Source organism: Anabrus simplex, chromosome 3, assembly GCF_040414725.1.
Source record: "Anabrus simplex isolate iqAnaSimp1 chromosome 3, ASM4041472v1, whole genome shotgun sequence".
NCBI classification, from domain to species: domain Eukaryota; kingdom Metazoa; phylum Arthropoda; class Insecta; order Orthoptera; family Tettigoniidae; genus Anabrus; species Anabrus simplex.
The window spans coordinates 62,783,638-62,809,745 of NC_090267.1; the positions used below are offsets into that span (position 1 = coordinate 62,783,638).

Genomic DNA, 26,108 nt, shown 5'->3' on the forward strand with positions numbered 1-26,108 from the left:
TCAAACATGAACTTGAGAATACCTCAAATGTATAGCATTAGTTGTACTCCCGGGTTCTAAGGACTCTGTGTTACTAGCTTACCTGGGTGTGCAGAAGATATTGATCGCGTCCACATTTCACAGCAGCTTCTTATCATCTAGAATGAATTTACAATGAAATACCGTTACAGACGGAAGAGTTACGTAAATTCAATAGTTGCGCAGGGTCCTCAGTACCAGTTAAGGGTTAAGGCTTTCTGCGGGTGATGCTATACTGTTATAAAGTAATAAATAAGGTAGAAAATTGTAAGCGATTAGAAAATGACCCCAATAATGTTGTGAGGTGGACAACACAATGGTATCACGATAAAGAGGCTGAATGTCAGGTTGTAACTTTAACCAAGAGGAGAGAGAAATCATGTCAGTTGTAATTACTGTATTGATGGGGGCGAAAGTACTACATAGAAATCAATATCACTGTAAGTTCTCAGGTGTTAATATAAGGAAATACCTTAATAAGTGTAATCATATACAATGAGTTGCCAAACGTCACGGGAAGGGGTGGCCCATTAGAAAATGTGCCGTATATGACGCCTGAGCGTTGCGGCTAGCTGCGGCGTAGCTGAACACTGTCGTGAAGATGGGAACACGTCCCGGGTTAATTGACTTTGAACGTGGGATGAGTATCGGCTCACGCTGCATGGGAGAGATTACACACGAATTCGGATTTCGGAGGTCAACATTGTCGAGGCTGGATCTTCAATATCGCCGAAGGAATGTTACCACCCGCGTAAAACCTTGCGCGGGAAGATCACAGATGTTTCACGAACGGACATCAAGTCGCCTCCGTAGAACCATACTGGGTGCTACTATGAGTCATATTACCGCCAAGTTTAATGTTGGGAGTCTGGAAACCATTTCTACCAACTGTAAGTAGGTAATAACACCGCACAGGCTTCACCAGCCGACGACCAACTCGTATCCCTTTACTGACACCTCGACACAGAGCTCAACGACGTGCATGGACCAGCGAACATTGGTAATGGACCATTGAACACTGGCGGCGTGTGGTATGGTCAGATGAATTACGGTTCCACTTGTATCGAGCAGATGGGCGCGTGAGAGTAAGGCGTATACCCCATGAAGCTATGGATTCTGCGTGTCAACAAGGTTGCGTCCAGGTGGGGGGTGACTCATGGCTCAGTTCCGGTCTGGGCGGTGTTGTCATGGTCGGAATTAGGACGCATTTTCCGGATGCAGGGAGCGCTGCCAGGTGCACGTTATGTGGGCATTATTTCACACCATCTGCGTCCCTTGCTGTCCCCAGAGTACCACGATGAAGAAGCCATGTTTCAGCAGGAAAATGCGCCACGTCAGCGCTCTGTGGTGGCACGCAAATGGTTGGAGGAGCACTCCAGTGAAGTTACGACCATGGATTGGCCCTCCAGATCCCCCTATCTTTACCCAATCCAGCACTTATGGGATACTGTCGATGCAGGTGTAAGCTCCAAGTGCACAAGACCAATTGTGGATAGCAGTGTAAGATGCGTGGGTCTATATCCCTCCAGAACGATTCCAACAACTTGTAGAGTCGATGTCCCTCGTGGTATTGCTGCCACTTTGAGGGCTCTCAGTAAAGGTTACAGAGTTCTTCATATGTTTATGAGGGTATTTATGGATTCTAATACAGGTGTAAAGGAGAGGTCATCGAGTGAGTGGCTGCAGAGTTTGGGTCACGTAGCTGTCAGCTTGCATTCGGGAGATAGTGGGTTCAAACCCCACTCTCAGCACTCCCAAAGATATTTCATGTTTTCTCATTTTCACACCAGGCTCATGCTGGGGCTGTACCTTAATTAAAGCCACGGCAGCTTCCTTACTCTTACAACTATTTCCTATCCCTCTGTCGCCAAAAGACCTTTTTGTTTCGGTGCAACGTAAAGCCATTTGTAATAAAAGGAGTAATTCTAGTCAGCTATATAAAAGTATACAACTTTGTAAAATGTTCCACAAAAATTCAAATATTCTTATGAAATTCATATCATACCATTATTCTTTTTTTACCGCTTTCCTCACACAATGATGAGTTCGCGGATGCAAACTTAATGGTAGATGTGGACTTGGTCCTGTTTCTCGGCCAGATTTTTCTGCTTGACGCCGTCCCTTGTTTGAGGGATGTCTTCACTATTGAGTGTTTTCTGTGGTGTGTCTTCAGTGTATGAAGAATAGAGTATTAGGACGAACACAAACACCCAGTTCGCTGCACAAAGAAATGAACCGTACGTAATTAAAATCCCCAGGAATCGGATACGGGACCCTCTGAATCGAAGACCTTGTCGCTGACCATTCAGCCAATGAGCCGGGCATTCATATTAGACCATTACATCAATATAAAATGTACAAACTACTGTAATTACTTTCCCGGAGCCAAATTTAAATCCAATGCAACAGCCTGTATGAATGTTTTCAATTTTATATCCCGACGTATGCTGACGTTTGACAGACGATGATGATAAATTCCGATAGTATGCTGATGTTGGTCAACATAGGTTGAAAATATATCGTTTTATGTGAAACGGATACTTCTGTCGATATTGCCCTCATATTTTACGTAGGCTATACATATATATTCGTCATATGTTACTCATATTGGCTGTGATCACTCCTGCTATGTGATCCACCCTGACAGTTTTCTTATATTTTTTTACTTTTGATACAATTTGTTTTCCTTTCCAAAACCCAGCGCATTCATATGATAGGAAGCGCGATGGTGTATTCGGGAGTAGGTTACATGAGGTACTTATGTAGCGTGAACTAGGTCGGGGAATGAGTCCATCACGTGGTAATTAGCTTCTATATCACCGGACGAGTGGTCGATATTGTGAACTGCGAGAAAATAGTAAATTGAATAATAATATCAATAATAATAAGGAGAAAAGAAGAAGAAGAAGAAGAAGAAGAAGGAACCAAGGCTTACCTCCAAGAAATGACTAACACGGACGACATCGCAGAAAATCCTGGAGGGTTTATGATAATAAAAGCCAAGCACAATTTCGTGGAGAAATCTAAAATCAAAAGAGGTAGGAAGTGGTCCACTGAACGCAAGGTGCAACACAGTGCACACATGAAGAGATTTTAGGAAGATAAGAAAACGAAAACCATCAGGCGAACGAATGAGTTCAAACGAGATCTTTGAATGGGCATAGTGAAGAAAAGAAGAAATAGGAATAATACATTACTTATATCAAAGACGCCTCGAGAATGATGAGGTTCAGTGATACCAAGGATATAAAGAGATACAAAACTATGAAGACATTGTTGAAACGGGTGCTCTTGAAGAGAGTAGAATCTAACTAGACAAGGCATACCATGCCTGGAAAACACTGTACGCCTAAAAATATTTATTGGTGAATAATAATAATAATAATAATAATAATAATAATAATAATAATAATAATAATAATAATAATAATAATAATAATAATAATCGTGTGGCCTCAGCTACCGTACGCAGACATTTTGATTTGACGCCATCTGGCTGTCTGCTCGTCAATTTCGACGTTCCGTTTTACTCTAGGCCCACTAGATGGCAGACAGAGTAAACCGGATCTCTCTTGGGCGTCTATGGCTGAGATTTAATGAATTTTGTCGGGTAAATACCAAATGTATCACCAGAGATCTTTTACATGCCGACATCGTACGACATGGATTAACGAATGGACTTTTGTTTCCACCCTTCAAAAATCCGACTACCTCTGCCGGGTTTGATCCCGCTATCTTAGGATCTGGAGACCGACACTCTACCACGGATCCACATTGGTTAATATCAAACTATGACACTATAATGCAATAATCAGACTGTCAGACCTAGAGCCGGAGAATGTTTAACTAAGAAGACACAGTAAGAGCACTCGAAGGACAAGAAAATACGTTCCTGAGAAAGATAATAAATTCAAGGATCCTATCAGACGGAAGGCGATGGTAAAGACCAAACTGTGAAATCTACCAATACCACCAAATCGCCTCAGATGCCATCAAAAGAAGACGGCTGATTTTCTACGGACACCCGTATAGAATAGACTTCTACAGGCAGTCTCATAATATCTTCAAAGTAGCCAGCGAGCGTAAAGCCACTGGTTAACTGTGAAGCCAGCAAGTAGGTAATGGTCTCGCAGAACTTAATGTTAATCAAGGCATAATAATTAACTGATGTAACTACCGTTCAGCTATCAAAACCAGACCCTTCCTAACATCCCTTACTTAATGAGACCAAAAAATGGTCGGAGGAACCCAGGAGAGTTCAGGAAGAAAAGGAAGGATTAAAGGGCCAACAGACAAGCTCAAGGTACCAAGAAGAAAGTGCCAGCGAAACTCACTATCAAGAAAACCAGAAGTGGCAAAGATCGGCAACAACAACAAGTATAGCGCAGCTAAAGCACAAGCACCGTGGTCCTCAGGTGGCCCAAACGAACTTAGGCAATTGTAGGAGACGCTGAAGAACCAGCATTAATTTTTTCAAGGAGGAGTTACTTGACATATCGGTAGATCTGCGGAGATGGAGCTAGCCTGTTTCATAAGCCTCAGTTACCCCCCGGACTGAGCCGCAATGGAACCTAGTAACTTGGACTTCGAAACCCAGCGCTCTCTAACATCATAGCCCCTCATCCCAGAAAGATGAAGAAGAAGAAGAGGAATTATACGTGGAGAAGGGAGAAAGTAACGGAGTGAGTTGGCCGTATGGTTGGGGTTGCGTAACTGTGAGCTTGCATTCTGGACATGGTGGGTTGAAATTCCATTGTCAGTAGCCCTGAAAAACTTTTTCGGTGGTTTTCCACTTTCACACCAGGAAATTGATGAGACTGTACCTTACTTAAGGCGACGATAGCCACCTTCCCAATCCTAGAACATTCCCTTCCTTGCGACACCAAATCCTTGAATGTGTTAGTGGGACGTTAAACCACCAGGAACAAAACTTAAATAATAATCTCCTACATCTAACACCAATTCTCTCTACCGCTTTGCACCCTCAAGAAGCTGATAATGACGTACTTTGTGCGATACTGTGTTCGTCATATCGTCGTTGAAGAAACAAAACCTCATAATATACAGTGCACTTCCTGTCTATTATATCCCTTAAGACTGGTCACGCCTCCCAGCCAGAAAAATGTACCTCAGCGTACCGTACTCTAGGAATATATGTTTGGGTGACGTACTTAAATTTCGTTTTCCTTTACACGTTCGCACAATAAAATGAGCACAAGGAATATTTTTCTAAGGGACTGCACATTCATGTGTGGCTGGGAGGCGTGACCAGTCTTGAAAAACTTTATGGATAGGAAGAGCATTGTGACCTACGTGGTACTGTTTCTTGAACTAAAATATATAGTGCAGTAGTTTTACTATTATATTAAAAATTGATTATGGTGGGCCTGGATGAACTTTCCTAAACTACTTCATCTTCTACAGTACATACATGTCCTACATAATATTCGGAATGGTGCATAGACAATGGTTAAACAAAGCTTTAGCAAACGTTTAGTCTGTCTTTATTTGCGCATTATTCGTCCCGATCAAGCTTTGTTTGTGAAAAGTGACGTTTACTTAATTTCTTGAGATCTTGCTTTTTAAAAAAAAAGGAAAAGTATGTTTTTTAAATCTTAAATATTAACAACTGAAGTGAGGATGCTAATGACAATATTTATGCTGAATATTAGACCGACGTACATTTTGACCGGTAAATCATGCACGGACTGAATACATCAATTTTTAATATTTTTAATGCTAGAGTGTCAGGCTCCCGACCCCATGATTATGGATTAAAACACGGATGACGTAGTTGGTATCTTGAAGGGTGGAAAAGAAAGTCCACTGCTCACTTTAAACTGCACGATGTCGGCATTTAATAATAATAGTATAGAATTTCGCAAAATGTGCATGGAATAATTAATTTTCACAGAACTTTCTTAGAGAGGAGCCGCGTCGATTACACAACAGTACGTGATATCTGTCACATGGCCGTCCACATAGTTAACACAGGCACTGTATATCTGGAACGTGGAACTTCTTTATGCTGCACACTCTATGGTGAAACCCATGAACCGCAAGGCGGCTAACTACGGTACATGTCGCAGCTCGTAGTTCGAGTCCATCCAGCTAGTTGACACCATTGCTTCGGTCGTATTGAAATCGTCCCATATTTCCTTCCGTTTCTCTTGCAGCTCATGCAATAGTTGTTGATAGGCCTCAGTAGATGGTAGATGCAACTGTATGCGAAGCTCTTCAATGTAGTATTCCTGGCGAGCCAGGACATACACCTGGCGGGAAGGGGTGAATTTTTAAAGATTCATAGCCTTTTTCAAGTACCTTGCTTTGACACTTTCTAATAGTTTCAGGTCTTTCCTCTTTAGGTGGTCCCATCTGCATTCCAAAGCATACGTCAAGACTGGTGTCACTTTCAGCTTAAATAGGTCCATAGCCGTTTTGAGCGAAAGTTTAGTAATATTCCTCTCATCACTAATTGAAGCCACTACGGACGCTACCTTCTCCTTTATATGTATGGTAATGATATCACCATCGGTTTCGAATGTCAGACCCAGATACTTGAAGCTGTTCACTATTTGCAAGTTCATCCTTTCTAATTTGATTACTTGGTTTGTAGCTAGTCTTCCCCTCTTTCTGAAGGTCATCAGGACCGTTTTCACTTTATTCATCCTTAGCCCATTCTCTTTAGACCATTTCAGTAATTTGTCGAAGGCTACTTGTAACTGCTCAATCGATTCCGAAGTTAGAACCATGTCGTCCGCAAACATATAGATCGCGACGTTGTTCATGCTAACTACTTGTACTACATCCAGAACAGCTATGTTAAACAGTAGGGGGCTTAGTGGGTCGCCCTGCAATATACCGTTCGTTTGTTCTGACACACTGGATACTGATCTGTTGTCGTCGATCTGGACCACGTTGTTCGCAAAAATACTTCTTATAAGCATTGCTATGTAGTTTTGAGGACCATTTAAAAGATCTCATATAACACATTTGGTGCTTACCCGACATAATTCAATAAAACTCAGCAATCGACGCCCAAGAGAGTTTCAGTTTTATCTACCATCTAGTAGGCATTGAGTAAAACGTAGCTTCGAAACTCACGAGCAGGCAGCCAGGTGGACCCAAATTAAAACACCTTCACACGGTATCTTAGGACATGCGATTATTATTATTATTATTATTATTATTATTATTATTATTATTATTAATATTATTATCATTATTATTATTATTATTATTATTATTATTATTATTATTATTATTATTATTTATATATATATATTGCGTTTTGCCCTCTAAGGAACACGTAGAACCATTATTTGGAAATGGTATTCCCAAAATATCCTCATACATTCACTATGGGCTTGTCTTCTCTCCTTTGTCCAAGCATGTTTGAATTTTAAGTTCCTGGCTGTTGGCTTCTTGGATGTGAACTTATGTAAATTGATTTTCTATCGGAATGTGGTTCTTGTAGTTGCCCCTGGGTCAATATGAATTTCTGCAAAGTCACTTTGAGTTTCTATCAACAAGCGTAATTTGCTTTGCCGGGTTTCTTTATTGACGAAGAAGATTTGTTTGGTCAGTCGACAGTCGTCCATGTCCGTGTCTGACTCGTTGGCTGAATGGTAAGCGTACTGGCCTTCGGTTCAGAGGGTCCCGAGTTCAATTCCCGGCCGGGTCGGCGATTTTAACCTTCATTGGTTAATTCCAATGGCCCGGGGGCTGGGTATTTGTGCTGTCCCCTACATCCCTGCAACTCACACACCACACATAACACTATCCTCCACCACAATAACACGTAGTTACCTACACATGGCAGATGCCGCCCACCCTCATCGGAGGGTCTGCCTTGCAAAGGCTACACTTGGCTAGAAATAACCATAAGAAATTATTACTATGTGTCCGTAAAATTTCATACGCCTCTTCCGTGCAACTGAGGAGAATAGCTGAGTCATAGACTACAGTTCTTATGAGCTCTTATGCATCCAGATACCATCATGAATCTTGGGTCCAAATATCTTCCTGTGTATCTGCCGTTATATTTTCTCTATGTCCTTGATATGATGGTTAAGGATGATGTCTCAATTGCGTAGAGTCTTTCTTGGAGAACAACTGAGTGGTAGTCACGGAGTTTGACCTTGGTGGAAAGCGATTTTTTTCTGTTCATATTTCAAGTGATTGTATAAGCTTTACGTAATTTTTTCTGTGCGTGTTAAATTAGCTATTTTTTCACTTTCACTGTTCCCGATAATCTCACCTAAGTACTCGAAGTATTTAACTTGAGCGATATTTTTTTCAAGTGATTTCAGGCTCTGGTTCTTGATGTCCATGTTTTGTGTTTTCTTGTAAGAGATTTGGAGGCCAGTTTTGATAGCGATTTCAGGAAGTTTTTCGATGGCACGTCTGGGACTAAATAAATTATATTTTTTGTAGTAATAGTCAAATCACTGTAAGATAGAGAATGTAATGCATGTATCATATTCAATGAATTGCAGTCAACAAGTACTCTCTCACCCGTTTCAAGCGATCCGGAACCATGGGATGAGAGTATTCTATTCTATTCTTGAAGTAGTATAGTAGTGAATGGATGGGGTTGTCATGAGATCGTCAGTGTAGCAGGTACTAAACAGACTCAATTCATGGGCCCTAAAATGACTTACAAATAAATCATGACAAAACAAAAGAAATGACCTTAAGAATAGGTGGTAAACTCTCTACAAGAGATATATTAACCCTTGAAACTAAACCCCTAGAAGTAGTACCAAAATTCTAATATCTCGGAGTTACTCTTCAAACAATGGAATCTTTTAACAATCATATCAAAGAACAACATCAGCAATAACATCAATTTACAACATTCAACGACAACAAAAACTTTTATCGAAAAAAAAAACAATGATATTATTTAAAACAGCTATAGCATAAATAACAACTTAAGGGAACCATATTATCTGGGACAAATTTAAAGTTAACCACCTGATAACACTAGATAAAGTTAAATCTCGTTATATGAAGAGAATCCTGGGTATGGGGAAGACTGCAACATCAAGATTGACTTATGTCTTACTGAAATAAACTTTCTTCATAGAAGATATACACCTGCTAAACACCAAGGCTTACGAGAACACATTCCAAATTCTCATAGAAAAAAGGAGCTATATCTGGAACTAATTTTATTTAACAGACGCCAAAATGACGTGTGATTGGAAACAAGCAAATTACGAGCTTCGACACTTAATAACGCGATGTGAAAGACTAGGTTTCCATAACAAGTTCTGCCAAAAAGAGATTTCATCACCCGAATGAAAATTGTGTGTGCGAATTGTGTAATGAACACTGTGAAAGATATCATGCAAATATCTTCATTAAAAGACAAATATCAATAACAAGACTAAGACCAGAGCACTTTAATTTTTAAGTATTTTGCACATTGTGTACATTTTCGGTAATGATAATAATCATCAATAATTTTAAATTCAAGATATTTAATAGCCCTTTCTTCAATCTAGTGCGCTCAAACCTCCCATTTGGCCGAGATACTTCGTTGACACAATTTTTATTTTGCCGCATGATGAAAATGAATAGCTTATATCCCACCATTAAATTTACCATTGGGACGGAACGTGGAGGATATTTGCCATTCTTGGATAATTTGGCTTGTAGGAAATCTCAGGGACGCTTAGGACATTTGGTTTACCATAAACCCATCCTTACTAAGACATACCTTCAAACTTTAAATGAAATTTCACCAAAACCTCCATTTCAGTGCGGCTGAACTCTGTTACATACTTGGATTTCTATGCATCTGATTGAACTTGTGCGTGTTAATGTGGGGTCGTATTGAGCAAGTTTTGTTTGAAAGTAAACTAGGAAGCTCTGTAGTTGTAGGAACTCTAATATACATGATCAGAATGGATGAATGTCGTAAGAAGATGAGTACTCACAACAATTGGAATGAACCACATGTGATCCTAGAAAGTTTTAAATTATGCACACTTCATGAAATATTCCATCCGTATATATCTCTGAAGTGAATATATTTCTGATTATCTAAATTCGAAAAACTTCTTGAGTCACATTTGTTTCAAATGCCTCTACAAATCGCATTTCAAGTTGCTGGGAAAAGTATCCTATTTCACTTGCTACCCATATCTACAAGGGGCGTACTGTATTGTTTTACACCTAATTTTTTGTACGACCGTGTAAGGTTCATATTTCACTTTTGAAGGTTGTGACGTATAACTAGTGTCTTGTTTCACCGTTTGGTAGCAGCACACGACAGGAGCCAACGAATGCACTTGTCACAGCCATTTCATAATAACACTGTCAGCGTAGGAGCACACAACATGGTAAACAACCGTAGGGACAGCGCTGTACGACTTGGTTCCTATGGAAGGAAGGCGTGAACACTGCCTAAATTCATCGGCAGTTGGTGGCAGTCTGTAGAGAACATGCGCCATCATGGAAAATTGTTTACAACTGGGTGGGAGGTTGGAAAACAGAGCGCACATCTGTGGACAAGGGAACAAGTTATGGAAGGAATGTGACAGTGTCAACAGCAGGCAATATATCCTGGGTCAAACAGGTCATCCAAGGAAACAAATGCATCATATTTAAGGAAATAGAGTGAGCCATGGAAATGAGCCGAAACACCCTGCAGCTGATCGTGCACGGCCAATTATAGTTGGGGAAGGTGTCATCGACGTGGGTGCCTAGACTCTTGTCTGCAGACGAAAAGCAGAAGCGTGTTGACGTGTGCAGAGAACTCTAGCAACGCCATGATCAAGATCCAGCCGACTTCATGTCTAGGCTTGTGACTGGTGATGAGAAATGGCTCCATTGCCATGAGCCAAAAAAAAAATTCGATGCAATGGAAGCATAGCGGCAGTCCACCGCCAATGAAATGTGATTATCACCTGTTCGGGAACATGAAGCAACATCTGCGTGATCGCCGTTTGGCGGATTTTGTAGAACTGGACACAGCTGTCAGGGCATGGGAATGCAGAACTCTGAAATAATGGTTTCAGGAATGTTTGGAGAGACTGACACATCGATGGCAAAAGTGCATACAGTTAAAAGGAGATTATATTGAGAAGGTGAACGTAACAGCTGATGTGTAATGTACTTCTTTCCGGTAGAAAAATAAAGTGTAAAACAACTTAGTATGCCCTTCGTATATGTGGGGTCATTCCAAAAAAGTACCATAACAATAATTAACAATAACTCACCGAAAGCGTCTCCCATCCGTGTCCAGTGATAGAGAGATATTAGCCTCAGTCCGGTAGAGTAACCTGGCGATGGCCTTCAGCATACTCGCTAGCAGGTGCCCTACAGCCGGTCGTTCGGTTGTCAGGTGAAGTTCATCCCCAGTGTACACGAAGGCGGCCTGACCTTGTTGCAACACATCGTGAACTCCATCTAGAGTGGCGAGGAAGCCATTGAGGTCACCTCCCAGAGCACGGAACGCGCGACCGATGTGCCCTTCACATGCGTGTTGTATCAATTCCTCTCCGAGATCGTCCAAAAACTCTTCAGGGTTGACCTCTGAAACAATAATAAATAATAGTCTGGAATAGGATCAACATGTAATAATAATCATACAATATATAGTTATGTATAGGCTAAAAATGTTCAAAATATTAAATGTGGGCGGGTGGAAAAATGAACTGTCAACTGGTAGCTTTTACTCTAAGATTCATTAACTACACTGGCACACAAACTCGGTAGTTTGCTGTCTCTCTCTATTCTCAGCGTTCAATCACACTAGTTATTCACTCTGACACTTACAAACTAAAAAGCAATTCCACTACACACACTTCTGCACTGTCACTTGGACTCTAGCGCAGTTCATGATTAAAATCATTGTACAAGTACAACGGTCGCACAGTTCACAGTTTTTCAAGTCAACACGGTCTTAATATCTGTACGTGGTACACAGTTCCCTCACTCATGGTGGTATACATTTACTATCCCTCGTCGCTCGGCAGCACTGTTCCCTCTATTCACTTGCAATATTAACAGCACTTGGTGAACACCGTCCATTGAACCACTCCGTTTTCGACTGAACCGACTCAATCACTGACAGAACTGAGTCGAAATTAAATCGTCTGGAACTCGCCCGGACTGTCTTATATAGGGAGGATGGCCCTGCCAGATAATTTGCATGAGGAGAAACCCCTGGATTCTTCTGGAAATCTAATGATATGGTCACACCTCCGAGTCATTTTTGGTGCAGTCAGGGAGGCATGAAAGGAGATCGCGGAGTAGTCGAAAAGGAGATTGGCCATGCGCGCATGGCTCATTCAGAATGTTTGGTGCAATGGCAAGAGAGCTGGCGCTAACTTGATGATGGCCCTCGCGGCAGGAGCCAGGCTAACATTTGTTGTAACAAAATAGCAGACATCGTCAATCTGTGGAATTATAAATGAACGAATTTAAGCAAAATATACCAAATAACGAAGATATAAAATTCTCATACTTATACGGTTAAAGACTTACTGCATGAGCATGAAATATACACGGAAGTGTTCCCTGATGCCATCTGACTACGATTGTGGATTGCAAGGAAATATTGCGGGTCACATAACGATTATGCGTCCACTTTGTAATCGATATCCAATTTGACAGAGGCTTGTTCAGTTGGTTTTTGAGATAAGTGTAGGCGGTAAAAACGGCAGGGGTAAACCAAGGTATGAATATGACGAAAAGATTAGAGTAGATTTATAATGCAGTAGTTACGTAGACATGAATAGTACAGCATGGGATAGGGTGGGATGGAGAACTGAATCCAACCAATCGATGGACTGATGACCTGTACAACAACAATTCTCTCCTTTACAAAATATCATAAAGAAGAATACAATACTTTTGTGTTACTTATAGAAATGTACGTCTCTTTCAGTGAAATGATGGTCTCATATTCGCCATGATGCCATGCAGAACTGTGTCCATTGACATGAGTTCCAATTACGTAGAGAAAATATTGAGTTCCGTTCCATGGCACATAGATACTGAGAAAACGGGAACGTTTGAAAGGTTGAAGTTGGGATTTGATATAGTTTACAAGAACTTTGCAATGATGACCATCATACTCGCTACGTTGAGTGAAAAACATTACCTTCCAGTGAAGTGGATGAATTATCTTCATTATTCTGGACCATGAAATGACGTTATCTATGTTTATAACAATGAATTACAACTCCCAGAGTAGAGTTCGGGAAGTGATATCTAAAGTTATTTGCATGTGTCTTTGTAGATGTTTCCACGGTAGAGAAAAGATTCGGGTGACGTTTAATATGCTTGTTTCTTTGTTAACGAAACTCTTCTGACCACAGCTTTTGTATTTTCAGTTAAAAATATATATCTTTTGGACTTTATATTTAGGCTGTTCTCGACTGTTGTCCTAAATTTTTGTCACCGCTTAGATCATTCGCTGACGCGACATTATCACTTTCTTGCACAAAGCAAAATTAATATAATTTATTTGAATTATTCGCTTACAAGAACACGGTAACTGACAAAGGAAATACGTTAAATCCCCTCATTCAGTGAAGCAAGGTTGTGGTTTTGGAGTATGTGGCAACATTAACAATGACTACTGATCAGAATTTAGCGCAGTCGCACAGGTTGTAGTTTCCATATCTGTTGTTTTCCTAGCCTTTTCTTCAATGATTGCAAAGAAATTGGAAATTTATTGGACATCTCTCATGGTAAGTTATTCCAATCCTTAACCCTCCTTACTATAAACAAATATTTGCCCAAATGCCTTCATATCGTGACCCTTCCTTCGCCTGCTGATGTCATTCCACGCCATGTCTCCACTGACAGCTCGGAACATACCACTTAGTCGAACAGCTCGTCTCCTTTCTCCCAAATCTTCCCAGTCCAAACATTGCAACATTTATGTAACGCTACTCTTCTATCGGTAACCCCCAGAAGAAATCGAGTTGCTTTTCTTTGTTTTTCCAGTTCTTGAATCAAATAATCCTAGTGAGGGTCCCATACACTGGAACCATACTCCAGTTGGAGTCTTACCAGATACTTATATGCCCTCTCTTTCACATCCTTACTACAACCCCTAAATTCCCTCATAAGCATGCGTAGAGATCAGTACGTTTTATGTACAAGCATAATTAAAACTGAGAGGACTTTTCCTATTTGTGAAACTCCCAACGTGACTCTTAGCCCCGTCTTTAATCATACCATTGCCTACTGTCCATTTGACAACATTATCGAGTTTATTTTGCAGTTGCTCACAATCTTGTAACTTATTTATTAATCTGTACAGAATAACATCATCTGCAAAAGGCCTTATCTCTGATTCCAATTCTTTAAACACATCATTGACATCGCGTATTTCCTTGATCATTTGTAATAGTTACGAAATGTTGTATCAAACAAATACATTCAACAATATTTTTATTTGTGGTTCTATCTAGCGGAAGTATACTTACACTAAACCTGCAGCTTTATGAAGGAAGCAGGTATACCTAGGTGGGAATGAAGGAAAAACATGGTAGCATAAGATCTTAAAGGTCGACGCTAATTACTAACTAATATGTATAGGCCCCATGAAGAAAAGAAGCAGAAGATACACTATAATTCCTAACATGACAAATAATTTCTACGTACTTAGTAAATACACCAGTGATATAAATATCTAATGAAGTCGCTCACACCGATAGTATGAGTAACTTAAGCCAGTTTCTGATAACCCGTACGAAGAACGGGTACTTCTGCTAGTCGTAGATAACTTCGGTGAATTTCCGGCATTTCAGCCATGATGAATTTACTTGTTCTCGAGCATCAAATAGCGCTTAAACACCCGAACTAATTTAGGAACCTTAGTATTTAAATTTCGCTCTTTTAACGAGATATTGACCGTCAACTTTCATGGCGCCATCCATTTGTAGATCGCATTCAAGGAAGGAGCTTTTACTAATGTTAAGCCGCATACCATTTTCATTTATGAAATCGTGTATCCTTTCTTCTAAGCTCTGTTGAGATTTATCAACAAGAATCACGTCGTAAACATATAAAATCGTCCATGGATGGGGTGTTTGGCTGCCTGACGTACTGTCATGTACAGGATGAACAGCACAGGCGAAAGTACAGTACAGAACCTTGGTGGACCCAACACTGATTGGAAATGGAGGCGAAGTTAATATTGGGTATCAAACCGTACTTGTGACATCCTGATACAGAATTTGTATGAGTCGGACATAGACTTGTGGGGCTTCATGTGTTCGGAGTGCCGTCAAGGTAAGTTTATGTTGCACCCTATCGAAAAAATTTCTCCAGATCCAGAAAGGCCAGACGTAGAGGATCAATCTTCTTTCTATGCTTCTGTATTAGCCGACAGGCTGCACGGATCGCATATAAACTTTTACAGTAGTTGCCAAAATAACAGGATTTTATATTTACGCTATTTCCGACTCTTGTCCTTAAAGTTTATGACCGTGAATCGCGATCACTTTTGCCATATTTGTCATCTACGAAAGAAATTTTAAGAAGAATATTATATCCTTTAAAGCTTGAGGTATCGCTTAGAAGTTTTGCACCCCTCGCAGGATCTAGGAATTTACTTTGTTAAGTCAACAAATTGTAAATGAGCCAAGCATTCAATGAGAAAGGCCATAAAGAGTAAATAAGGGTAAGAGTAATGAACTTAGAATAAATATTAATTTACAGAGAGAAACTACGGAAGAGAAAACGATACTTCTGGAGAAAGATAAACTCAGCAAAGCGAAGTCTCGGGAAAGAGAGTGTAATGATTTTAATTTCGCAGATCTCTACGTCTACCATGAGAGATACAACAGAAAGTGTAGAAAAATAATGTAGTCTAAGTATTTCAAATAGAACGTGACAAACATGATTCTCCAACACGTTCTTGAATAGTAAATCATCAATTGCAAAATATAAGTAGTAAATCACCTTTTGGTGGAAAAGCGATCTTGCTTAGCGGAAACTGATTGTCAGTAATTCATGATGGTCAAGGAGTAGCTGTTGTGCAGCTAAGTTGAAATAACCTACTCTTCGCGAACAAATTATGAAGTTTAAGCTAAAATCTAGTGCAAGGGGTCTGGATACTAAATTCAGTGAATGGCTTCTGATACTCAGCAATGGCCAACTATATCAAAAAAGTGTTGTAAATATCCTGAAAAGCGAGATTTCGAAACATGTAGCGAAACAAAGGAAAACAAAGTCATTTCCGTACAGCACATGAAGGCCCTTGGAGAAGGTTGCAAGGTAAAGTCTTCCACTATCCACACCCTCGGTACTTTGTGGAGTACAGCGGTTAGGTCTTTGCCCCCCTAGGAATTAACCATGTGCTCATTTTTAGTGTAGGCAGAGTGACCCTCATGGCCATGTGCACCTTCAGGGTTGGAAAGATCTTTTCTTAACTGAGGGGGAAACAAATCCACGTCCTTCTGGATGAATTGTGAGACCTCAAATGTTTCAAACGAGCACGTTAACGCCATCAACCAACGTGGTTCCAAATATTTTGATATGTGACCAATAACAATCACTAGCACTGACTCTGTACAGTGCGAAGGAAGGCTCGTTTTTATTCGAAACTGTCGTTCATTAAGGAATTCTGACGGGCTCAGCTTTTGGAAGGTAATATTTTATTACTAGAATAGATTTTACATATGTTAATCCTGATATACAATTCGTTCATAAATGGAAGCAGTTTCCTCTGATTTCTACTTTCTCTAACACAATCAATAAGTCACAAGAAGATACTTTACATAAAGCTGGGACAAATCTCTCCACACGGCACTTAGCCGTACAGCAGTATGTAGCATTCCCGTGAGCAGGGAGAAAATTAGACGACAAGGAACAACTCCCATCTACTACTGAACTTAATATGATTTACGATGAAATCCTATTATACCAGTAATGATCATATTAAAATGCCTAATATGTAGCGTGGGAATTTTATTCCTAAGGTAAGATTTAAACATGTAACATTTCCAATGTCTTCTCACAGAGTAATTTCGACTAGGCTTGCGTACTAGTAACAAATAATGACATCGACTAAGTAAGCAAGGTATTTGACCTTAAAAGAAACATTTTGGAAATACAATTCGTTATTATCAGCTAGTATAAAGTCATCGAAGCTTTTATAATCCTGGACGCAAACATTTTTCAAAGGGTGTCCATTTGAAGTAACTTGGATTCTGGTTAACACAAGAATTGAATACGGATGTAGAAAATGAAACCTGTATTGAAATGGTAGGAAGTGTGTTTATGAAATTTCTATTACTAATAAAACGTTTTCATTCTGTCCCTGAAGGTGAAGGTGGGCCTCCTAGACTGTAACGCCGTCTCGCAGTCCAGGGAGATGTGATAGGTTAAGGAGATGTCCGGAGGAGTTCAGGGGATTGGCAGCTGTGGCCTATAATAGGAGCTGCTTCGGCATTCACCTTAGTTCAGGAGAATGGTAAACCACAGAAAACCATTCTGGACAGCGGACGGTGGGGACCGGCCCCTCTTCGTCACCCGAGCCGCGGGCACCCCTCTTTTGCTCGGTTGGTTGGTCGGAGTGCAGAGCCGTCGAACCAAGGACTAGCCGTGGCCACATGTATGCAAAAGCCAACTCTGCAACCGCCGACCTCTGAAATTAAAACTCCTCGCCTTAAACCCAGCCCTTATCTGCGAAAATCATACGAGTGTCGCAAAGTGTTACGTGTTACCGGTTCCTCTTTGCGGAGGCGAAGGATGAACACTAAATACTTCGTAAATGAACCGACATAAGTCCCTTCAAATGTGGATGTATCTCGGAATGTTGAAAATCCAATGGGTTGACCATGCCACCAGCGAGGAGGTCCTTCGTACTGCAGCGATATCGTATGAAATGCATGCAACCTTCCTACTTCTATTATATTTTCCGCCATGGCGATTTCAGTCAAGTACAACTGATTACACAAAGCAAGACAGAAGAGCTACATCGACCTGGGTGGAGAAGGTTATATTGGGTGCGGAACCTTGAAAATGGTTTAGACATACGTAATACGGCAACTTTTATTACGGGAAAGTCTAAGTTTGAGAAAAATAATTCGCGATTATTATCAGCTCTCTTTAAGAAGACGAAACAGAAGAGTAAAAAAATAAATATGTAATTCATATACCGTATATATAATTATAAGTGTTACTCTATCTGATTCTGCAGAAGATCTGGAGAAATAGCTGAATGGTTTGGACACAGCCTTGGTGAAGGAGTACAAAATGAAAGTAAATAAGTCCGAAACAAATGTAATGGGGTGCAGTCGATTGAGGTCTGGTGATTCAGGAAATATTAGATTAGGAAATGTAGTCTTAAAGGAAGTAGATGAATATTGTTACTTGGGTAGTAGGATAACAGAAGGCAGAAGGATGGCAGAAGTAAGGAGGACATAAAATGCAGACTAGCGCAAGCAAGGAAGGTCTTTCTTAAGAAAGAAATATGGTCGCCTTGAACATTGATATGAATTACCGGTGGTATTGCATGGAAGTGAATTATGGACGATAACGAGCTCAAAGAGAAAGAGAATACAAGCTTATGAGGTGTAGTGCTACAGAGGAATACTGAAGGTGAGATAGGTAGGTCGAATGACGAATGAAGAGATACTGAATCGAGTTAATGAGAGCAGAACGATTTGGCGAAATTTGACCAGAAGAAGAAACAGAATGATAGGGCACATCTTAAGATACCCAGGAGTAGTTCAGTTGGTATGGGGAAGGGGTAGGCAGTAAAAACAGTATGGATAGACCAAAGTACGAATATGGCAAGCAGATTAGTGTAGATGTAGGATGTTAATAGTTTTTTTTTTTTTTTGCTAGTTGCTTTACGTCGCACCGACACAGATAGGTCTTATGGCGACGATGGGACAGGGAAGGGCCAGGAGTTGGAAGGAAGCGGCCGTGGCCTTAATTAAGGTACAGCCCCAGCATTTGCCTGCTGTGAAAATGGGAAACCACGGAAAACCATTTTCAGGGCTGCCGACAGTGGGGTTCGAACCTACTATCTCCCGAATACTGGATACACAGAAATGGAAAGGTTAGCACATGTTAGGGTGGCAAGGAGAGCTTCATGAACCAGTCTATGGACTGATTACCCTAAGAACAACAATAACAACAACAACAACAACAACATAATTTTAGTAATCTATGTGAGTCATTATTTTTCGATTTTGGCCATCTAAGGAACACGGAGGGTAACCCTGTGTATTCATCTTAACACTTCTGTCATTGACTTCCAACAGTTCTTTATCCTTTCACTATACTGCTTCCTCCTATCTTGTCTGCAGATATCATTGTTACCTCTCCTCTTCTCCTTCTTCTCGAAACCCTTGAAATTCTGTGTCAACCTTCTGAAAGTTGTTCTGTTTTGTATTATACCTTCTGTAACTCCAAACTCTGTCTATATATTTTTTACACTTTGGATCCACTGGTTGCCATTCTTGCTTTTGTAAATATTCCCGAATACACATTTTGTCAATCTGCTGTTTTCTATCATCATTATGTCATCAAGAATTTCAGTCTTATTCCTCCTGTGTCCAAACTCCCATTCCTCGTTTTCAGTGGTTCCCAAATTTTGTCAGTATTTTCCTTTTTTCCCCTATCTCTTATATTTCACCGGTTTTCATAGAGACCATGCATTATGTGGCATACAGACCTCTTGGTTTGTTTACTGTGTTCTAGTATCTGATTTTAGTTTTTGTTGAGAAAATATAAGAATAATATCAAATTCTTTCGCATGACAATGTTTAATAGTAACAATATATCACTTTCCCTCAATATTATCTTTCCACAGAGCATTTGCTGCATTATGACAATTGTCACTAATTTATAAATACTACAGATATAATGATCATTTCTGTCGTGCCAAGAATGGGGTGAGAACTGCATTACAAGCTTTGTGACTTCCCTCTCTCGGAGAACAATCATCAAACGAGAAATGCAACCAAGCAAGCAAAGGGCGCCAATCTTTAAGTTGAGGACTTACAGATAAAATTTATAATCAAGCTTGGACAGACTCTTATCACAGGGGTGGGGTGATAGTGCACTAATCATTAAGCAGGAGAATTAAAAATCAAAAGGCTAATTAAGGCATATTGATTAAAGTGAACAAGAAAAATACTATTTATTATATTTAATATAAATGACGTCGGTTTAACGAGAACTGAATTTAAAAATAGAAAATGAATTTAACAAAAAAATTGAATGACTCTACTTCGCGAAAACTTGCAATATCTTTAACTCGCTTGCTCACCATGTAGTCTTGTTCTGCTGGTCCTGGGAAAGTTTCCATCCTCGTAGCGGGAACATCATCGGTCGTCTTTGAGATCTCTTCATCTGCAGCTAAGTACCATTCCTGCCTTGCCAATTGCACCTCCCACTAATTGGAAAATGACTTCAAAACTAACACTCCCTATTATGCTTTATCCCATATATTGGAGATAAGCCCTAAGTCATAGTTAGAAGAACCACCTTGGGTTTTATGGAGAGGATACTCAATTAAGAATCCTTCCAACTTTACTGAAAATGTTCTCTGATGTTTCATTTCTATCTAGATTAAAACTATCTATTGACTTAGACTGGTTCAAACCGGTCTTGTAGCCGTGCTGTACGTAATTCCTGATGAGAGTGGCTATACACCCCTCATTCAGAATTTCTAAGTACCGAGACGAAGAATCACGTAGAAGATCAAGTAGCGAATGAATAATGTAGAGAGAAGTCTCGTAGAAGATCATAAGATCAGTAGAAGATCATAAGATCATAAGATGAAGCCACGAGCTCCAACACGCCCTTTTATAACCTTCTCTCGCGCTAATTACAGGTCGCTACACGTGGTCCAATCAGATGACACGTCTCTCCCCACTCCAGATATTAGAGTTGACGGGCCATAACCAAGATATCAACTGTTCTTCAATTCGTCCTTTCACTCAGTATCCATGGCAACATGACGCTCCTTTGAAAATATAGGCGTTGATCAGTTCGAATAATTCTGGTCGAAATACGGTAGCTTACGTTACCACGCTTGAACACGTGCTCGCTTTTCTCAGAACTTGATGTCTAAATTTGTCCTTCCTTCCTCCTCGGTGATGTGGCAAGATAGAGGAAATCTACTGCAAGTTAATTTTAACCGACTGTCGCAAGAATCTAAGTGAATATGAGGATATTCAGCCCTCGTTTACAAGTCGTAGTTACAAAGTAATGAAATGATAGTGAGCAAATGATTAAACATGAATTATAATACAATTACATACCAAGATAAATATCATGACGTTAAATTCCTTAATTAATTACACATAATAAAATTAATATAATTACACTGTAACGTCTGGAACGTTACATACGCCCCCATGAGTTCTTAACAAATATCACATGAGTTGAGAACTCACACACTTACTCCCACATTGACTTGAAATACCTCTATTACCTGCCCATAACGAGCGACATTATTTTCATACAATTAATTATATCTCTCTCTTTCCATATCTCGCTTAGACTGCTTACCATTGCGACTATCTGTTATTTCAGTTCATCTTGAGGTTTAGATACTAAATTATGCCCATCATAAGCAACTTTCCATTTTTGTAAAAAACAAGATTACCCTAGAGAATATCACATAATATATATACAATTCAGATTACAAACTCTGCCGAGTGTCTATTTGTCCTTTTTACTTCCCATCTCTCCGACATTCTTTGCTAGATAGCAGTAACACGGTCTCTTCCAATCTTTTACATTAAAACCATGGAAAACAAATGATACAAACAATTTACACTTTTATCACTCTTTCGAATGTTCCAACCTTATCTTGAAGCAGGATGCAATACACTTCACTCGAATACACACGTGATTTAAGCTCACGGTAAAATTATTGCAAGTTAGAAATGCACATACGGGAAAATTAATTATTTGCCGTCGTCAGCTTTAATTAGCCTTCTGTAACATCTCAGAAAACAAATATATAAAATTTCATGGCCTCACATACGGAAAACAGATGATCTATCGTCAATGAACGAACGTAAATCTACCGCCACACAAACACCTTCCTATTTTATTAACACAACTAGGAAATACCACCACAATTGAGACGTAAACACATACCGCTCGTAGTCTGACATAACAAGTAGCAACTTCCCCGAGTTACTGACCTATATCTCACAATCCGGTTCAGCCACCTCACACGACAGGTATCTCCGTAAACTACTAATGTTATATGAACCATTCATTACGCTCTCGCCATCCGCTAACTTGTAAGCACAGGGTCCTAGTTTTCTATGTACTTTATAAGGGCCTTGATATAAAAGAAAAAATTTCTTTGTTACCTTATCCTCACTATTTGACAACATGGGAACTCTCACCAAAACCATATCACCTACCTCAAAGTTATCAAGTACTTTACGTTTCTGCTGTCTTTTACGTTTATCTCCAGATTTAATCAGGTTCTCCCGTGCCAGTCGGACGTAAAATTCAGCATTACGAGGTGGTTCCTCAGGCAAACCTAACACTCTCACTACGCTCTCGCATTCAATACACAGACGTATTGATCTATCAGACTTAGGCACGACAATTAAGGGATTAACATATTGACTGTTTGATAATTCAATCACATCGTCTGCTAACATAGCTTGAATTTGATCCTCTACGGCTTTTGCATATTTGTGTGGTATCGGATACCGCGGTCCGCTGAATGGAGTCTTATCCAGCACAGAAAAAGAATGTTCATACAGATGGGTAACACCAGGTTTCTCGGAGAAAATCTCCACGTGTTCACATAACACTTCAAATAACTTGTCCTTCTGGATTTCATTTAACTCATTTCTACTTACGGCTTCTTTCAAGCCACATATTTTATCCTCATGAATCCACAACTGGCACAACTTCAGGCCCTCACTAGCCTCTTCATTAACTTTAGAAACCTCTCTCATTCTCCACACTGTACTAACTTCCGTTTTCCTCTGAATTTCCTCCTCAAACTTGACCTTGATATCCTCATTATTCCACCTCAAATTTAGCACTAGATCATTGTAATTTAACTGAGCCAATTTTAACGTTAACCAGTCAGATCCCAAGATAAGATCATATATCAAATGCGGAATTACCAAACATATCTGAACGCTAATAGAATTATTAATACAGATCGGGACAGCTACTTGTTTACAAATTTGCTTAGACCTCTTTCCAACAGCCGTAATGATGAAAGTAGACTTAACAGGCATTTCCTCCAACTGAATACCCTGTTTCACTAATGACTCATACCACTGAGAACTAATACATGATATTTGGCTACCAGAATCAATCAAAACTTTAACCCACGCCCCCCAGACTTTCAATTTAACAACGGGATTGACTACTTTATTACTTGAATCTCCATTATTCTGCTCGGGTTCATACAACAAATCGTCTCTAACATCTAGGTCATATGGTAACACTTTCATGGCAAGACACTTCGCTACCTTCGTACTAGGCTGGAATTCTGACCTAACATTACAGCCTCTAGTTAGTTTAAAGGTTCCCTTTGTGTATTGACGTTGGACTCATTAGTACATTGCTCTGGCCTCCGTTGGGAATTTCCTGTCCTATATTCAGATGCTCCGCTCCTGCTGTTCTGCTGAGGTCTGAACTGATTGCGAGCTTCGTGATTCTGTGTTCTACCGTTATGTCTCATTCCGTTGTGATGACTAAAGTTCTGAATATTCTCCGTTCTACTTCTAAGGTTACCTAACGCATCAAAACTGCCTAGTAGGTTCTCCATCTCCTGAATAGTACCAACTTTTTGCATGCAGGCCGCTTCTCTCACCCTGTCCGGAAAATGTCTCAAAAGTAGTCTTACTACATCAGACCCTTCGGTTATACCATCTAAGTTCTGACAAATCATGACATGTGCCAGGAAGTACTCGGTCATAGTAACTCCTTCATGCTGTTTGTACCTCCCAAATACCACCCTTTCTCTCTCCCGAGCTTGTATCGCTTCATTCCAGAATTTCTCTCTAAACTTATTTCTGAATTCTTTCAGGTTCGTCATCGTCTGCCTATATACCATGAACCAAGACCGAGTTTCTCCTACAAAAGCATGGTCAATATTTTCCATAACGTCTTCCCAGTCCATAGACCCTTCCTCTAGACGCTTTTCAAATCGTTTTTCTATCATCTTAAGGAAATCTAGCGGGTTCGTTTGTTTCCCATTAAATTTAGGTAGTTCAATTTCCCTAATGTAGCTATTTCCTAGACATTGCCTTCCCGTGAAAACCTGTTTATCCTTTGCCACCTGTTTTAACTTATTTTCTGCTTTCTCCATCCGGCATTCTACATCTCTGTCTCTCCTATCAATTTCTCTCTCCAAATTAACCTGCTTCTCTTTCAATGTCCGAATTTCAATCTTATTCTCTTCAGCTATCGCAAACCTTTCTTCACTTGCCCGAGTCTCATCTTCTATTCTAAGGTTTACCGTATCAATCTCTTGTTGGACGTGGTCTTTAAATATCCGTATTTCCCCTCTTTGAGTCTCAACTCTCTTATCAATACTAGTTACCTGCCTCATTACTTCCTCCCTAGTAGAGTTGTTTTCCTTCCCCATTAATTCCAGGAACTCACTTCTCTGTTCCGCAAACTTTTCTTCTACCTTTTTCCCTTGCCGTACATATTCACTTTCCTGGTCCTCTAATCGCTTATTAAAATGTTCATTTTTTACCACCAGATCGCGTAACTGCCTACTGTGTTCGTCCATTCTCCGATTCGCTTCCTCCTTATTTTCCCTCATCTCCCTACTTAATTCAGCTTTAGTTTGCTCTAACTGTTCTTTAAGTTCATATTTAATACTCTCAATTTTAGTGTTATTTTGTTCTACATCTGTTTTAATTTGTTCCAATTCACTTTTAAGCTCAGATTTAGTTTGTTCTGCATCTGTTTTAATTTGTTCCAATTCATTTTTTATTTCAGATTTACTGTCCTCTATCTTACTTAACATTAACTGCATCATTCCCATTAACTGATCATTATTATTACTTTCATTGTTAGTGTTTACTTCCGCTTCGCCCCCCATCCTACTATCATCTGACTCCATACTGACTTCTTTCTGCTTGCCTTCACTCTCCATACTACTTACACTTCTATCTTCAATTTCCTCTCCTAGACTACACAACTCTTCCTCTGAACTCAATACATTATTGCCTTTTATCACCCGTCCACTGCGCAACATCCTCTCCTCTTTCGTCTGATCAGCCATGACCCTTCCCACAATCAAACACTCTTAATGAAACGTGGATATCCAAATTTTGCCCATAATACGAATTCTGATATCGTTACTGTCATTAACTGCTCCGTACTTAATGATTTTCTCGCCACACGTTGGAGCGGCATTTATGTGACTTCCCCCTCTCGGAGAACAATCATCAAACGAGAAATGCAACCAAGCAAGCAAAGGGCGCCAATCTTTAAGTTGAGGACTTACAGATAAAATTTATAATCAAGCTTGGACAGACTCTTATCACAGGGGTGGGGTGATAGTGCACTAATCATTAAGCAGGAGAATTAAAAATCAAAAGGCTAATTAAGGCATATTGATTAAAGTGAACAAGAAAAATACTATTTATTATATTTAATATAAATGACGACGGTTTAACGAGAACTGAATTTAAAAATAGAAAATGAATTTAACAAAAAAATTGAATGACTCTACTTCGCGAAAACTTGCAATATCTTTAACTCGCTTGCTCACCATGTAGTCTTGTTCTGCTGGTCCTGGGAAAGTTTCCATCCTCGTAGCGGGAACATCATCGGTCGTCTTTGAGATCTCTTCATCTGCAGCTAAGTACCATTCCTGCCTTGCCAATTGCACCTCCCACTAATTGGAAAATGACTTCAAAACTAACACTCCCTATTATGCTTTATCCCATATATTGGAGATAAGCCCTAAGTCATAGTTAGAAGAACCACCTTGGGTTTTATGGAGAGGATACTCAATTAAGAATCCTTCCAACTTTACTGAAAATGTTCTCTGATGTTTCATTTCTATCTAGATTAAAACTATCTATTGACTTAGACTGGTTCAAACCGGTCTTGTAGCCGTGCTGTACGTAATTCCTGATGAG

At 39.9% G+C, this 26,108-nt stretch overlaps 1 protein-coding gene across 1 annotated transcript in view; it reads right to left on the reverse strand.

Moving 5' to 3' along the window:
- The window catches only part of Gycalpha99B (guanylate cyclase 1 soluble subunit alpha 2), a 628,187-nt gene that overhangs the window by 362,445 nt on the left and 239,634 nt on the right, over positions 1-26,108 (reverse strand). Inside the window, exon 4 of the mRNA XM_067143771.2 lies at positions 11,250-11,565. Within this exon, the coding sequence (XP_066999872.2) occupies positions 11,250-11,565 (316 nt within the window). The remainder of the gene's footprint in view (positions 1-11,249; positions 11,566-26,108) is intronic.